Source organism: Rhyacophila brunnea, unplaced genomic scaffold, assembly GCF_057557595.1.
Source record: "Rhyacophila brunnea isolate RB1 unplaced genomic scaffold, BYU_Rbru_1.0 scaffold_23, whole genome shotgun sequence".
NCBI classification, from domain to species: Eukaryota; Metazoa; Arthropoda; class Insecta; order Trichoptera; family Rhyacophilidae; genus Rhyacophila; species Rhyacophila brunnea.
In genome coordinates this window covers 10,751,181-10,768,880 of record NW_028232893.1, presented here as the reverse complement: position 1 = coordinate 10,768,880, position 17,700 = coordinate 10,751,181, and the positions used below count along the sequence as shown (strand labels likewise).

At 35.8% G+C, this 17,700-nt stretch overlaps 1 protein-coding gene and 1 long non-coding RNA gene across 2 annotated transcripts in view; one reads left to right on the top strand and one right to left on the bottom strand.

Moving 5' to 3' along the window:
- The window catches only part of Kdm2 (Lysine demethylase 2), a 52,371-nt gene extending 38,687 nt beyond the window's left edge, over positions 1-13,684 (top strand). Inside the window, exons 13-20 of the mRNA XM_085950101.1 lie at positions 1,715-1,872; positions 2,162-2,261; positions 2,912-3,207; positions 3,336-3,518; positions 9,246-9,382; positions 10,455-10,718; positions 11,574-11,756; positions 12,121-13,684. Coding sequence (XP_085806227.1) covers positions 1,715-1,872; positions 2,162-2,261; positions 2,912-3,207; positions 3,336-3,518; positions 9,246-9,382; positions 10,455-10,718; positions 11,574-11,756; positions 12,121-12,241 — 1,442 coding nt within the window. The 3' untranslated portion in view covers positions 12,242-13,684. The remainder of the gene's footprint in view (positions 1-1,714; positions 1,873-2,161; positions 2,262-2,911; positions 3,208-3,335; positions 3,519-9,245; positions 9,383-10,454; positions 10,719-11,573; positions 11,757-12,120) is intronic.
- Positions 4,230-6,986, bottom strand: LOC147069475 (uncharacterized). Its single transcript, XR_015071157.1, has 3 exons — positions 6,865-6,986; positions 6,134-6,275; positions 4,230-5,883 (listed from the first exon to the last, which is right to left on the bottom strand). It is a non-coding gene; the product is annotated as an uncharacterized LOC147069475 (long non-coding RNA).
- Positions 13,685-17,700: the final 4,016 nt, after the last annotated feature.

Genomic DNA, 17,700 nt, shown 5'->3' with positions numbered 1-17,700 from the left:
TTGATATTTGGCTCTATTGACTAATGAGTTTGCCGACCACTGGGCTAGGGTATTTGACAGGCCCCCTATCCACCGCTTAGATTAAAGGCAGTGTGAAACACTACATTAACGTTTTTCAAATTGTGTTTTAGTTCAAATTTAGGGTACTTATACAGTGAATTATTGGCGATTTTCAGTACGTCATCTACTTTAATAACGGAGCTGTCGACACATAATAATCAGAAAATATATTGGACATTTATATAAATTAAAATGTTCACAGTCATGAAGTATAATAGCGCCGCAGGCGACTTTTTTTACTATTACAGCTAATTTATGATATGTGTTTATCTCACTTATCTGGTCAACCCGACACGCCGGGCCCCCCACAGCCCGGGCCCCCAGGCTAGACCTGTCAACCCTCCCCAGCCATGACCTATACCACTCCGGAATTCGGGTGGACACCGAGAATTTCATTAGGGAACGGGTTTCTAAAAAAACCTGACATTAGTGTTTCGAAATTTTTGTATTAGAAATTAAAATCTAAGAAATATTACTAAAAAGGGTGCTGGAGAATTACAAATCATTTTTTGCCGTGTTGTTTGTCTAAGCCCAAGGTATAGTTTATTGGCTTTCGATTTCAATATGTAAAATCATTCTGATGATTTTCATATTTTGGGGGGGGCCAAGGCCCCCTGGCCCCCCCCCTGGGTGCACTACTGGCATACGTATATCATTCGAACATACATCCATCTATTCAACGGCGAAGAGTGTCGATGTGGGGGGGGGGGCTAGGCGATGGTTAACCGAAAAAAATTGTTACACAGCAGTCGCACTCATGGGACCTGCGCATCTATTGTATACACAAGATTGCTATTGGCGACTATCGAGGGTTATTTATCATATTTATGTATAAGTTAATTGCAATTGTTACAATAAATGCTATGTTTTAACAACACCTCTCTTGGCTGTGTAAACTTTTAGAGAGAGATGGACAGTTTTGACAGTTATTCTGTACAGACAACTTATTGTAACAATTATAATACCTCGATAGCCACCGATAGCAGTCTTGTGTATAGAATAGATGCGCTGGAAGTTAAATGTTTTATCTTCAGTATTTTTCTGATACACATAAAAAAGACTGAGTGACACTTTTATTTGCCCAGCTGCGGGATTAATCCAACGACCCCACAGCTTCATGGTGGCCGCTCTACTAACTCAGCTACCATGAGTATTATAATAGTGTGAGATGAACGTATTCCAACCAACCTAGAGATACCACAGCAGAAAGATATAACCGCTGTTAGTAGATTGTTATTCTCATATCTATTAAATATAGTTTGTTTTTTTGGTCTGCGGCAGACTGGTCACAATCCGCTAATCTTTATCTGTATAGAAACTAGACAATTCTTTATGACCAGTCACAACTCACTTACACTAACATTGAATAGGCATCAATAATCCATAAGTTCAATGGAGATGTCACTGTGTGTAATCTTTACAAGCAAGGCAAACGTAATTATAATACCATTTGCTATCAAATTTTCGCAACTAGTTTTTTTTTTTACGGTAATCGCTAAATAACCAAGTAATGAGTCGTATTGTAAATACGTATTTTCCGATGTGGATAGGTATGGGTTTCGTCAGTTCGAGCTAAGTGAATATATTATAAGTATGAAAATATGTGTTCAGGCCCAAGTATCTGTATGAGTAAAATGAATTGTTCAATGTGCAGGTCGTTGCGGTCCATCGATGTTAATGGAGTGCGCGGTGTGCTATTCCATCTGCCACCCGGCCTGCGTTCCTCCTGGAGGAACCTCCCCCAGCGAAGACCTGCCCAACTCCTGGGAGTGCCCTCAGTGCACCAACATGGGCCTCAATCACGACTACAGGGTATGTTCATCTTTCTATTGATGAGTCAAGTTTGAAGAAGCAAATTTAATATTATATAAAACTTCCACAGTGAGACTGTTAACTTCTTCAAATAAAAATATTTTATTAGAGCACAGGACTAGTTTATGATTCAGGTGGTGACTGTCAAACGTCAACTACTACGCATCGGATATGACTGAAATTTTGACAGTAGGCATTTGATTAATGGTACTTGCTAGCAGTGATTTCACTTTATAGAAAATATATCATTGTGGTAGCTGGATAGGCTAACATTATATTTTTTTTGCAGCCCCGCCATTTCCGAGCCCGACAGAAGTCTTCGGATCTCCGGCGCATGTCCGTGTCATCGGACGCCAGTTCCATCCAACCTCAGAAGATGTCCATTCAAGGTTTGAACACCATTTTATAGAAAGGTATCCCTCTTCAGTAATTCGAATAGCGCTTACATTTAGATGCAATATCGTAAAGCAGAATATGTTATAAAATTTATTTTAGTCCCAGCTGTGTATCTCTTCATCTTTTGGGAGGTCTGCCAGGAATACAACGGCTAGAGGGGCTTCTGTGCGATCTTAGTTTCATCCATTCTTGCCACATGTGCATTCCAGAATTGTTTTTACTTTCTTCCCCATCTGACCACATCTTCAAATTTCTCTAATCTGTTCACTTTTTATGTCATCTTTGAGGTATTTCCCTCTATTTCTGGTTTGCAATATAAATTTTGTTTTGGCCGTGTCTGCTCCAGCCTTATCTCGGCAAGTATATCAACAGCACTCATATACCTTTGTATTTTTATCAGGAAACTTGATGACAAGGAAAAAAAGTAAGTCCATTGCAATCATCGGGACAGCTCTGTGTAAAAATTTAACTCTTTGTTTCCAAAAAGTTCTCAAAAATAATTATAACTGCAAGGTTCTATCACAGATTTTCATAATACTTGGCACAAGAATGTATAATATATTATGTCCGGTTGGTTGCAATGTAACGTTTTGTTGGGTTGATAACAAGTTCACTAGTAAATCGTTTACTTTAATTATTCCAGATATTAAACAAGAAGATGAGGATCAGTCAATATCAAACTCCACAATAATCAAAGTGGAACCAACATCATCCCCACCCTCTCACTCGGACCCCCACACTCAATCCCAGATGAACAGCTTCGTGTCCAACATCAAGCGGAGAAAGAGCTCCGAAGACGGCGAGAGGATAGATTCGACAGGTCAAGGAGTCGGCGGCGGGAATGAGGCGCAGTCGGTGAATGCTGATGGCGCAGACCCGCCTAGGAAGTTCGCTCTCAGAGCGCAGCTCGCAAATCAGCTCTGTGCTAACACCACGAAGGTATTGTGATTTGTTTTTGAAGTGAAACTTTCTTATGAAAGTGTCATGATTAAATTATAAATTTTTTAAAACACAATTTTAGATTCATTCAATCAGTCCAGTCGTGTAAATAAATTATTCTTTTCCAGTCCCTGAAGCGCCCAATGTATCCAGTCCGACCGGCCCAGTTGAGCCAATTGTCTGCCTCGGCATCTGCGGCCGGCACAGCCCTCTGCCTTGACCACGACTGCATCATCCCTGTGTTCCGGTTCCTCTCACCCGCTGAACTGGCCACCTGTGCCCTCGTCTGCAAGACCTGGGCTAGATATTCTGTAAGTTGGTCACATTATTTTCATAAATTTTCATAGACACAGTATGAACAAATTCTACATCATTGCGAATAAAGTTGCGAATTCTACATTTTGAATATAGTAGGCTTAAAAATTATTAGTTCCAAATTCCTAGATTTAAATAAAAATTATTATTAAGGCGATGTCTTTGGCCTAAATTACACATATAATGTGACTTTTACGCCATCTATTTATATTTAAAGGCATCTACCATGAATTTCTAAAAATCTGTTACTAAAAACTTTGGTCGATTCCAACCAGATGGCAGATATCAATTAAATTGCCAGATGAAAAAAATCGCTAGACAAAAATTCATTTACATATTATAAGAATATAATAATATATTCTACTATAATATTATTATATATATATACCTATTCAAATAATTATATATTTTTTTAAATAAGTACAATATTTTATTATATCGTATTGACATTTTTATGATTTAAAAGAAAAGTTTTGAATCAATTTATACTTGCCAACTTCTTTTTTCATTTTGAATAGAAATTTAGAATACAAAAGGCCAATATAGGGCCAAAGGAATGAAAATATGGAAGAGAAGTATTAGTCTATTGACAAATTTTTTATTTTTATTTTATAAAGTAAAATATACTATATGCACATACCAGGTCACACTGCAGATGAATATTACCTACTCTATAAACTTAGGGAAGGTAAAGAAAACAACTTGTTCATAGGAGTGGTCAATTTTAATAGAACATTACACAATAAAAATAATACAAAAACCTTATAAATAGGATAATTAAATATATTCACACTTAAAATTAGTTAAAATTATGAAATAAAACCCTAAATATGTACTTTAAAATTGCTTTGAGCTGCATCCTATACTGTGTGATACAGCTCAAAGCAAAATTTTGTGCACACGTATATATTGCATTTTATGCAAATATACCTGGTGCGGGACTTGCATCCAGGGTATCTGCACACGGATGCTGAATGGTGGCCAACGCTGTCCAAACATACCTCAGCGATCGGTTGGGGGACAACCGTTCTCCTGCGAGCTGGTGGCTCTGTGTCTACCTGCGATGTCGACATGTTTCTTGGCCGACCTCGTGCTGGCAGTGTTAAAATGTTGGCTACCCGATCTTCATACCGAATAATAGCTTTCGCTAATCTGATTCAGTACGACAACAGTCCCATAATATCCTTTCGGGGTACATTTTCTAGTTTACAATTCCGCATATACATTAGCCAACAGTTTACCACCGCCAAGTCCACAAAGTGGTTAAAAACCCTCACAGGCCATTTGCATGTCTTCATCGCAGTCCTGTAATAAGTAATTATCCGATCGCAAAGATCAATGCCACCCATCGACATATTGTAGTGCTTTACAATGGCCGGCTGAGTGGCACTGATCTTCCTCTTTACTTCCTTCGACCATCGCATGCAGGTACCAACAGGAGTACTGCCGACCGCAGTGGAAAATAATAACACGGATTTATTTTCTTTCCACTTGACTACACAGACTTTGTCATCCTACCGAACCTTCTCATCCCAATCTCCCCTCTGCATTGCCTTATCGTTTTTTTAATTTCTTAATCACATCGCCGAGTCTATTACTTCTGACAGTTCCAGTTAAGAACATTTTGTCGTGAAGTAACGAATCGGCGAGCTTCAAACTAGTGAAAAAACGATCAGTATAGACAATGCAGGAGGATTGGGGAGAGTCCGGCAGAGTAACTTGACCACACTTGCGCCCAGACCGAACTGCTTCATATCTCCATCTGATACCGTTCCCTTCCCTACATATATGTGAAAATCTATCACTAATCCATCTCTGGCCGCGAGAACAAAATTTTTAAGGCCTACAGGATTTGGCTTGTTAAGCACAAATTGCCTGTGTCTACAGCGGCCAGTGAACGGCATCATTTGCTCATCGATGGAGTTATGAGCAGGTCTGGGCAAAGTATGGCATTTTTTTAGAACCTCACTTAAAAAGGGACTAATCTTCCAAAGTTTATCTGTGCAGCCCGTGCGGTCAGCAGTGTTATCTGCAAAATGAAAGTGATTCCGCAGTTCGAAGTACCCGTCTCTGGGCATTGCTTGATTAATGATTGGAATGCTTAGATCATAACACCAGTACATTCGAGTCTGCGGAAACCTTAATGTACCCATCATAATTTTGATGCCGGTGAATACGAATTTCGAATTCGTATTCACCGACCACAAGTCCCTTTTTTGTGCTGAATATAAATTTGTCTGCTCAGCTATTTTTTCGAAGAGAGTGAGGTTGAAGTATTCGAAAAAGGAGCTGAGGACATTGTCAGCAACATGCCCTCTCACCAACAAATCTTCCTCCAATTCCGGACCAGCATTCGGCATACTGAAACAATAGGAAAAAAATATTATTACATTATCCATATTTCCTCATTAATTCAAGTATTTAGCAGTAAAAATACAAATAATGATGGGCAATAATATGTCAACTCCTCATTCGAGACAATCGCTACATCATGTGTACAAGATGTAATGAATTCTTGTTTTTATGCCAAAGCATGTAATGAAAATGAATCTAGTGTATGACCGGATGGTCTATAAAACCAATAAATATATTAAGAAAATTGTAAACCTACCATTTTGTGAGCCAGGGAAGAACCCTGGATTGTGATGTCGAAGGTTGTAAATGTCGTCGCTGTTGTCGGACTCGTAACCGTCGCCGACTTCGCAGTCTGTCGTCCAATATTTCGTCGAGTTCATCAGTATTAAAAGATTTATCTATATGTAAACAAAAAAACATAACCTAATTACATTCATATACTCGTGTCAAACTTATCAGTTTATCACTGTAGATAACGTTTTCAATTTACGATTATGTTGTATTAAAAACACGGACACGTGTTTGAAAGCACATAAAATATTTGATTACAATCAATAATTTATTTGATTACAGTGAATAATTATAATGATGATTATGAGATACATTTTCGAGACAAGTTTCAGTAATTTTGAATGAAATTAAAATTTTATTTTATTAAATTCGGTTCTACAATCATATTATGCGAATGGAAGAAATTCACTATCTATTAGATAATTTACAAAACGTACAAGATGGGCTCGATGACATTTGTCATAAACATAACCTCAAACTAACGTAAAGTATTTATAATTCTACGAAAACGATGAGTCTACGCCTAAAATAATATATATTGATGATAAATGCATGATGGTGATTGAAAATACAGTATATGTAACTCTTTTCAATAATTTTTGAATGTTTGTTTGACAATCAAAACTGCGTGACATAGTTTGTCATTTTGATGTACGATAATAATATTATTTATTATACACTGAAAAGTTTACTTACTTGACAAAAATGTTACTGATGAGTCGATTCCTTCCTGTTTTCAAACAATATACCTAATAATGGCCAAATAAAGAAGAATTGTCATAAACCCGATATTCGATCTTCGATCGAGAGCACGAATGCTACCATATGTTAAAATGCGAGATTTGTTTATTTTGTTGATTATTTTTATCATAAATAATGATAAAAAACAGTTGTAATTTAAGCAAATACTAATTGCAAATAATTCGCAGTTTCAAATTTTGAATATAGGCAGGTTTCTACGTAAATTAAGTTAATATTGTAATTTCAATTATTAAGTTATTTTTATTCATATGGCAATTTCGCCTCAAACTGATAAACTGATTTTTGTCAAAATGCAGAGAAATGTTATTTTGTCTTGTCTATGTGTGAGTTTCATTTTCAACGTCATGTTATGGTTGTGTGTGTATTTTGTATGAAGATATTTTGTTTCCAAATAATTCCACGACGGCAGCACTATACGGCCAAGCGTCGGCTAAGTGTTGTCAGCATGTTGCCAATTCGAGCAATTATTATGGTTTCGATTTCTATCGATTCGTTAATATACAAAAATACAAGATTAAATTTAAATAACTGCCGTAAAAATTAATAAATAATATTTTTAATAGAAACGCTAATCGTTTTTTGCGATAAATTGCGTCTAAGCCGAGATATTTCGATTTTAATTGCATGCTTTCTAACCTCTAAATCGATGTTTTTTAAATTTAAAAAAAAAGATATAAGGATATAATAAATTCCAATTTACGTTTAGCGTTTCGCTAGGTAATAGATTTAGGTATATTTTTATCGTAATTTTGATAATAAATCTTATGTCATTCATTCTTACCACCCGATAGAAATGTACCGAATTTGACACGTATTTTTGGTATATAGAACTCCACGATACATCTTAATTTTTTATTTTATTTTTCTCATTACTTTTGAATATATATCTACCGATTAATAAACTTTTCTACCTATTTTTCGATAACAACTTTACCTAGAGACATCACCTTAACTGCAAAAACACAAGAATTAACGACATTTTAAATTAAAATTAGGTACTCCCCACTCACTATTTTCCCATTGGAAATTCCGACTCCCTCTATTGAATTGGGATTTAGAAATTTTATCAGCTGATTCTTTCTCACATAACATGGCTCATTGTTTGCCTCTGTTATCCATTGGTTGCTTTTATGGTCTTTCCGCATTATGCCCAACTTGCACCTTCCCATGCCATGTTGCGCCACTCTTAACATCTTCGCTGCCTTCCGGCTCCGATCGGAGCCGCGTCACCACTCATAGTCGGTGCCGCCGTATCCGATCGGAGCCGCCTGTATAGTAATCACGAAATTGTCATTATTTCACTGGCACTACCATTGAGTGATTTATTTCTTAGCTGGCATCGTAGATGAATACGTTACCGATATTTTTCGATAGTTGGTTTTTAATTTGTTTTTTTTATAGACATTTTTCGGCACTGTGTTTCATAAGGTCCTAACTACATACCACTTATCATTATCACTTATCACATGTTCGGCAGTGGCAGCATTAGGTTATTTAGAATATTTTTCAGTATGATTTTATAAAGATAAAAAGTTTTTTGGATTGCTTTGAAATTTGATACTTTTCATAACACATGGGAGCACCAAATCCCATAAAAATAATTTCCGACCATGTCCGATCCTAATAGGATCATATGGGCCTCCACAGAGTAGAGGTTTGTATTAACAGATTTTGTTTTTACGAGAAATGGATGTCAGCCACTTGCTCAACCTATTAGGTCCATACCCTGACTCACACACAAATTGAAAAACAATATGTGTACTTGCCAGACCCAGGATTCGAACCTGGGACCCACGGCGTCATTTCGGCGTTTTTTTTTTTTTTTTTAAATAATTAAGAAACCAATAAATTTTAATTTTATGTCAGGCCCAATAAGCCATAAAACAAAACTGTGTATTATTTTTTCGATCATTTTACAAGGACGACATTCATAAAATCCACTTGAATGTTTTCAATGTGAATGTACTGTGACAAATTTTATAATATACGACTTGTTATGTTATTATAACAAATACCTTTTCAACCTTTCAAGTTCAAGTTCATTGCCAGTGCCGGCGGCTCCGACCGGCGACATTATTTTATACAGGCGTATTGACATGTTAACGACTAATAAAAAAATTCTGAATACAGTCATCACTTAGTTTCGTCTACCTTGACCTAATTTTTACGTTTTCGTGGGTTGGCAAATGGGGTCAATTCTATACTATATAGGGAGGCAGCGAAGCTGTTAAAGTGAGAGATATATAATTTTTTTTATAAAATACCAATTACTGTTTTTATCAATCCATCAATAATATTATTTTAATGATTCACAGGTGGAGCCGGTTCTATGGAGGAACATGTCTTTCATGCAGTGCCGGCTGACTGCTGTCCACCTGGCGGGGATCGCTCGGAGGCAACCACAATCGCTCGGCATTGAATGGAGTAACCTGGCCAGGAGACAGTTGGCATGGTCAGTATATCTGATTTTAGGGCACCAGCGATATGGCTCTTGCACAAGCGCCACATCCAGGCCCTTCTTGGGCATCAAGGTCTCCAACTCTAGTGTACTGACCTTTCCCTTGCCCACATTTAGTAGAGCAAAGTAAATCATTTTAATGCATAGTCTGTCATTGCCTGTTCTCGTTCGCATACAGGCAAGCTGGGCAAGAAGTATTGTGAGTCGGATGATCATTCTGGCATTTATGGCGGTGGCAGGCGACGTATTTTGGAGGGATCTCCTTTCCAGGACAGTCCGCGCGGTCGTGACCTCATACGGACATATTTGCAATGTCGTCACAGTCATCCCTCCAACAGGGGTGGCCAACCTTTTGCATACCATGCGCCAATTTTTTTCACAGGCGAGTTCAGATGTACCATAGAACCCAAGCACCTTTTCTACCTTCTTACGTTCACGGTTGGGGTTGGAAAATAGGGATATGGGGTAGGATTTGCTTCGCTTAGGGGAGGAAAAGAAATAACTCAATCACGCCATTAAATCAATTAATTTATACCAGTTCAAAGCACACACGTTTATTGGAGCACCAATCTACAATAGTCAGAAATGATCTCTTGGACGAGAGGATGATCGCTGTCGTGGACCCTGCTGATGGTGCTACAGTTGCCGGAGAGTCTCATTTGGTGAAGATAACTCTGACCACAGTTGTTGGATGTGATGAGAGAAAGAGAACCCTGGCGGGGGGCACTGAGAGCTTTTGAGCGTTTGGATTTCGCTAGTCTTTCAATGTTTGGTGTTAAATTTGTTACTGAGAGCAGCAGAGAATTCTTTAAATTTGAATCAGTTATTCGTGACTGTTCACATCCTACAATTGTCAACTGTCTAAAAAATGGGACAAACTGATGAGTAAGAAAGCTGAAAGGTGTTGAAAATGTGAAGATGTATTCAGTTATGGCGCCTACTTCAAAAGAATAAGTAGGCGCAAAGATGCAATTGTAATCATCTAATGCGCCTTGGTTTGGCTAACACTTCCTTGCGCTAATGATAACAGTGAAGAAAATTAATTATATCTTTGAATTCATTCCAGGTTAATCACCCGCCTACCTGCCCTGCGTTCACTATCACTATCAGGCAGCTCCGGGGCGGCGGCCCTCGCCTTACGCACATGCTGCTGCCCCCCTCTTCACACCCTTGACTTGTCCTTTGCTCCGGGAATGGGAGACGCTTGCCTGAGAGAGGTCCTGGCACCGCCGCAGGATTCCAGGCCGGGGTTGACTGACTCGAAGTCCCGGCTGAGGCACCTCAAGCTTTTGAGGCTGGCTGGAACAGACATCACTGATGTATCCATGAGGTTGATATACTTTTATTCTCAACATTCACTTATGTATACTTAACCTATATACCTGTTTGTCCGCTTTAAAGCACTTTTTTGTTGACATCTTTTACGATTCGGGTTCTCTACCAACTTAACGATGTATCAAATCGAGCACCTTTTGATATAAGAATAGTATTAAAAATAGGAGGCTAGTTTCAAAGTAGGTAAACTCTATGAGCCACCATTTTAAATATTTTTTGACCAATAGCGGAACTCTCGGTATAATTAGAGTGGGAGCAATGTTGATAGTTTTTTACTATTTTTTTTTTATTCAACGGATAATTCACAAGATTTGAGAATGTATTGAAGATACATAATTTGAAAACACCTCGGATAGTACGCCCACTAGAAAAATAACGCCTGACGGGACTGTATACCTGTTTTTACATCTCGAAGTGCTTGTCAAATGGCTATCAGCTTTTGTTTATTAAATCAAGGTAGCCACGATAGCCGCGCGGCTGAAGCGTCGGCCTATAGCGTTGTGGGTGCCAGGTTCGAATCCTGGGTCTGGCAAGTACACATATTGTTTTTCAATTTGTGTATGATTCAGAGTATGGACCTAATAGGTTGAGCAAGTGGCTAACATACATTTCTCGTAAAAAGTAAATCTGTCAATGCAAACTAGCCCATATGATCTTATTAGGATCGGACATGGTCAGAATTAATTACCTTAATTACTAACCGACGTCAGGATCTCTCCAAATTTTAGTTATAATGTACTTGCTCTTGCTAATACTTTTTTTTTTATTCCACAAATAATTCACAAGATTTGAAAATTTTGTGGCACCTCAAGTTTTCCCTGTAACTTACAATAACTGTTTCATCCTGCAGGTATGTAACGCAAGCCCTGTCGGTGCTGTCTGAACTGGACCTCTCGTCGTGCGCCCGCGTGACTGACGCAGGCGTGGCGCAGTTGGGATCCTCTCGCTCCCTGGAAAGACTTAGCCTCGCTGGCTGCAGACTCCTCACCGAGACAGCACTCGATCACCTCTCGTCTTGTCAGAACCTCGTCAGGTAATTGCTTAGCTTTTTAATTGTTCATGTTCTCCACTCTTTCTATTTCAACCTAACAATTCGCTACAGTATGTTGGGTCACTTTTGTTTGGCTTCGGATCCACCGATTTGTCATCTAATCTGTAAAAGTGATATTTAACAGTAAATTAGTAATACAAAAGAAACAATCATAAACACCCTAGCTTTGAGAAAATCATATAAATATGTTTTAACCTCAAAAATAATCGAATACCGGAGTCTCCGGATGAAAGGCCAGCCAGCACCTTACGTACTGTACCACTAGGGCCGCGTCTACTATGACCAGGTAACACTCTAATATGACTAGACTAATTATAAATTCGTGGTTTTATTGTTTTCATTTCAGACTGGACGTTCGGCACGTCCCCCTGGTGTCCACGCAGGCCGTCATAAAATTCGCCGCCAAGTCAAAACACAACCTGCACGTCAAAGACGTCAAACTCGTCGACAGGAGAAAAACTAAATGATAGACGAACAACCCACCACCATTGTGATCCAAATATTATTCGTATATTAATTATATTGTGTCTCGTTGGCAAATTTACGCGAGATTCAACATTTGAAAGTGTTCAACAAAACACTTTGAAAGAACGTCGGCTTTAATTATATATTCACGTTTCGATCTGATCTAGATTCGAAAAAGTTTTCAAAAATCACAAGTTTAGTATTTAGTACTTTGCTTGCCAGAATTATGTTTTCACTTTACGTTTTATTTAGATTATAAATTATATTTTAGCGTATTTACTTTGACTTTACTTAATTGAAAAAAATTACATACCTTAAACAATTAATGGCAACGTTTAGATCAATCCAGTGATTTAGTCAATTTAAGTATTTGTGTTTCTTGTTCACATACTGCATTCAAGAATATCACCACCCCTTTTTCTAACTTGTTGTAATGAAAAAAATCTTTTGAATTGCAGTCAGTTACATACTTTAATTCAGATTTCTGTAAATTTTGTCTCTTCAATAGGCATTGCTATATTTTATCAGCTGTTTGCTACTCAGAATTCTACGCTCGATTAACTCAAAACTAATCAACTCGCAGTTATGTAATAACTCGCGCAACTGTTCATATTGATGCTGCAGTTTTACAGGGTTCTTAATATATTTGGAAATTTTTGAGAAAATTATGTCATTCAAAAATTCAGTATTGGAAGGTTAAACGCATGAACAATTAATTAACGCACTTGGCCAGACGCGATTAGTCTGAAGTCTGTGACTGGATACAGGATCATTTCTCCATTCAACGCCCATGTCTTAACTACTCGATTGTCGATCAGCTGATCCATTAATCGTTCATGTGTGCTTAGCCTTTATTTTGCAGTAATATGTGTTCTATATTATGTTCGAATAAAATGATTTCCTATCTCAGTATGTGATATAATTATTTAAAAATATGTTTAGCCTAAAAAAAAAAAGTTACATATGACTTTCTAATATTGAACAGAAATAATATGTAACACTTTTAATTTTAATATATACAAAAAATGTGACATACAACCTTGTTACATTATTGCAACACTTCACCCAAGTTTATCATAGAACTTTGTAACATTCAAGCAATGATATTAGGGCACATAAATGTTTATTGGTTGTTCCTAATATGGTTACAAGCATTTTTCTTGTTGTATCCGTGTACTGTCTTTGGTTAAGGTAATAATTATGACTAAATCACTGGTTAAATGTATCTCAACGGGCCATTGTAGAGTGCAAACTCTCAACGCTTTTGACACGTGATAAAAATATCAATTGTAAATCATGTAATAAAATTAATACTGTTTTATTTACTAAAACTATACCGAAGATTTTGTACAGGCTATTGACTATATTCACATCTGTGTAGAATCTGCGCTTTTGTATGAATCACATTGTTAGGATGCTGGTGTAATATTGTTGTTTAACAATACAAAAAAGAGATATTAATTATAATGACATAAAATATTTACTATTTCTGCTATTATTTTTTTGTAACGTTTAAATTTAGTATTGAAAGTATGTCTAGAATGAATAAAATATCATGCTACCAAAGTGTGCGTTATTATGAAGGATTCGAAAAGCATGTTTGCACAAATTTCTTGTTTAATTTTTTTCCATAATTAATTTCGGTTAAATTCTATTATAGTAACGATGCGGCAACTTTGAAAACACGTCAGTCTTAAAACGGAAGCCATGGCAATATAGCTGTGTTGATTTTTTTAGTATGTAAATCAAGGCAATATTAATTATGCCTTAAAGTCGTGTGTAGTTTATTAACTCTTATTTTTTGTCCTATTATACGCCCATTTCGGAAAATGAAATATATACTTCAAATGTTCGAAAAATCTGAACATCGTCTTTGTATAATTAGTTTTTTTTTCGTCAGATAGGCCTTTTTCGTTTTATCAGATCAAACTAACTTACAACTTTGTAATTGACGTTTAAGGGTTATAATATGTCGTTAGTAACTATATAGAATTACAAGGGTGTAAGTGACATTTAAGAACTACATATAAAATCAATTACAACATTGAGCAATTTAAAATAATATTTTGATTGAAATTTTCTTAGTTAGCGGGCTATAATGGACTGCGGTCTGGTCACATGGAGCTGAATTGTGGAAACAGAAAACACGTATTTATATAGACATCAAAACACCGTTGCGGAACTGGATGTCTTGGAAGGAGCAGTGTGGCCAAGCCGTTATAGTTTAGTTTGAAATTTTTGTTTTTACTTGTGAATGTCGGTTGTTTTCATATTTCGTTGTTTCATTTGAAACATTTAGATTTTGATTTGCATTGTCAACTTGGGTATTTTAATTTACTCCTGTCTTCTAATCCTTTATATAGTATGTATGATATGCTTTTTTTTTCTTGTACGGTGGATGATAAACTTCTGTCATACGTGAGTAATTTCCCTGGATACAGACATCGGAGAAAGCTCTAGTACCCGACATATGACTTATTAAATTTTAGTTGCCGCCTACTTGTAAACTCACACCGGGAAAGATATATCAAGATGCATTTCACTCTTGTACACAATGAAGGCATCACTACCTCTTTTCAATTTTCTTAATTAGCATTTTACTGCCAAGTATTTTCTGCCAAACTCATTCAATTAGTCAAGCCGTTAAATTTTATTGTCAATGATTATTACAGCCCATTATTATCTTATATTGATAGATTACCGCACAAATGTTTTATATCCAGTTTTGTATGAGTTCAGATAATTGAATTGACATATATATTTGAATGAATTATTAATTAATATATATTAAAATTGTTCGTAATTCAATTTTAATTAAAACTTAACATACAATATTTGCTTACGAATCCATTGGTACATAATTTTAAAATAATCGACATTCTATACAGCTATCAGTCTCACAATGCTCGGAAGCCAAAACGTTCCCTATACGAGATAAAAATGAGTTTTTGACTACCATTACGGCTGGATGAGCATTGTTGGGTTGGTTGCAAGTATATTCTTATTGTATCAGAAACCTTTGGATATACCAAACGATAAAAACTTGCATCAAGTTACCTCCTTTGTATAGAATAATAAGGTAATGAAACAATGAACTTAAAGAGAAAAACCATATTTGATTAGCTAGCGTAATGAACCCTCGAATGTAATATCGGATTGTAAGACTTGACCAGAAAAGTATTTTTGTAGTAAATGATTAAATATGATGGCGCTTCGTTAAAAAAGTATTTTTTTAACATTACATACAACAATTTGAATCACAGAAAGTCATCGTCTTTGATTGGTCTCATATTATTGTTGTAAATTGATATCTGAATGATCTAAATCATCGTTTTATTTTTGTGGTAACATTGGTGAGAAGCACTGGTGATATTGTGCGGTTGACGGTGGTGATAGAAACACAATATTTAAGATCGTCGGATTACTGCCAAAAGTTAGTAAGTGTCGAAATCGTGTCATAGTGCAGCTCTGAAAGATGACTTTGGTCAGATTCTTCTGTCAACTGAAATGCGTATTTATCATTTCGTATGTGACCAAAGTATTAGAGTTTTCATATTCCTCGCAATGAATAATTTTTCCCAGAATTTTTAGACCCTTTACGTTGTTTTAATCTTTGTTTCCATATCGTAAAGTTTCTCCGGTAAATTCACATTTCGTAAACCTTACTTTTATTACACATTTTGCTTGAGTTGTTTCGAGATCTATCCACTATCCTGGACTGGTGATGAAATCTAATTGACTTTTATAACGCCCACATCATCATGACTTATCGATCTGTCCGCTCTTAACCCTTTTCCGTGTTGAATCAAGCTTCTCTCATCATCCAGCGCTTCTCAAACAGTGTTACCTTTGTCGTAAATTAACCAAGTTACCGCCTTGAAATTTTCATTAGTGAACGTTTAAGGATATAAATTATATTATTAAAAAATAGTTTACATATTAATTATTACTATATTGCGTGTTAGATTTAAAGGCATTTGTAGACTTTAAATTAATTAAGATTTTTATTAATAATTATTTACGAAGAATGTTTTAATTATTACAAAGAATAATTTTAAACTCGTGGACATTCATGCAGAAATAATTGAATGAAAACACTTAAGTGGCGCAGTTTCGATTAGAATTAGTAAAGATGTGATGTTATATTAAAATGTATAGGTATTATCAATAGTCGATTTTATGTTTATATAATATTAAATAAAGAATAAAAATTATGGGCCTTAGAATTAATAATATACCATTTATGTAAGTAACGATAATGTGCCATTTCTTCGATTGATTTTATTTCTCTTAATTCTAAATGCTAAAAATTATATAAACGTAACACCAAAGGAATAAAAAAAATCTTGTTACATTTTATTTTTGTTCAAACGAGGTTCACTTTTTTTTGAATTACACTTATTCCTTGATTTATGAATGTAAAAAATAGTGAGATCCGAAGTTAACGTTGAATTTGTAAAAATCTCAATTCTACGCACGGATAATACATATCGACTTTGGAAAGGAAGAAGGTCGTGATCCGCATAGATCACATTTTACAGGAGGCACAAAAACGTGTTTGCTATGGCTTTCGGTCAGAGTTGAAATACAAAATAGGCATAACCTTAATACTACTTACATATTAATTTTGTTTTTATATGCCTAATATTAATTATTTAAGTCATTTTTATGACATCACTTAATTGTTAGCTAAATTTAGATAATAAATCAGCATTTGCAGCTTTACATCCTCTGAACACAATGTGTATTTAGTTGTGTGCAAAGTTATTATGCAATAAAACTTATTTAGAAAAAACTGAGGGTTACTTACACCCTTTTTCCTTTCTAAAGTCAATATTATTATTTTTTACAAATTAAATTCTGTAAATGATATCACACGATTTTTCTAATTTTGACAGACTGCCTTCCCCTTTTACCACCCTGTCTAAATTCTAAATTTTCTCACATTTTTAATGCAATTTTTTAAAAACGTGTTCATTCAAGTTCAGTATAATGTTCTCGTGAAATATTTTAATCTCAGAAAAATCTGGATTTTATATTTTGTTAGATTTGTAATTTTTTTACAATAATTCCTTTTGTTATAAATCATTGCATTTCATTATGTCTCCTCCCTCTTTACGGTGTGATGTTATATGAATGACCCCGTTGGATTTACGGACCAAGCGCCATATCAAGAAATCGGGTTACGAACACAACTTTCCTACTTGTAATTAGAAAAAATTAACCGGAATAATAATTATTTGTGTTTATTTTGACAGTTTTGAATTAAGCTGCATTGTACTGACTGCATTGGACATTTTAAAAAAAGATGTTGCTTTAAAGCAAATGATCGCATTCGAACACTTTTGATATTAGATTTATTTGAGTTGATTATAATATGATCATTAATTTGGACTTGTGTGCGTGATTGTGTAACGCGTGTGCCTTCTACCGAGGCCTGCAACGAACTGACTTGAGAGGG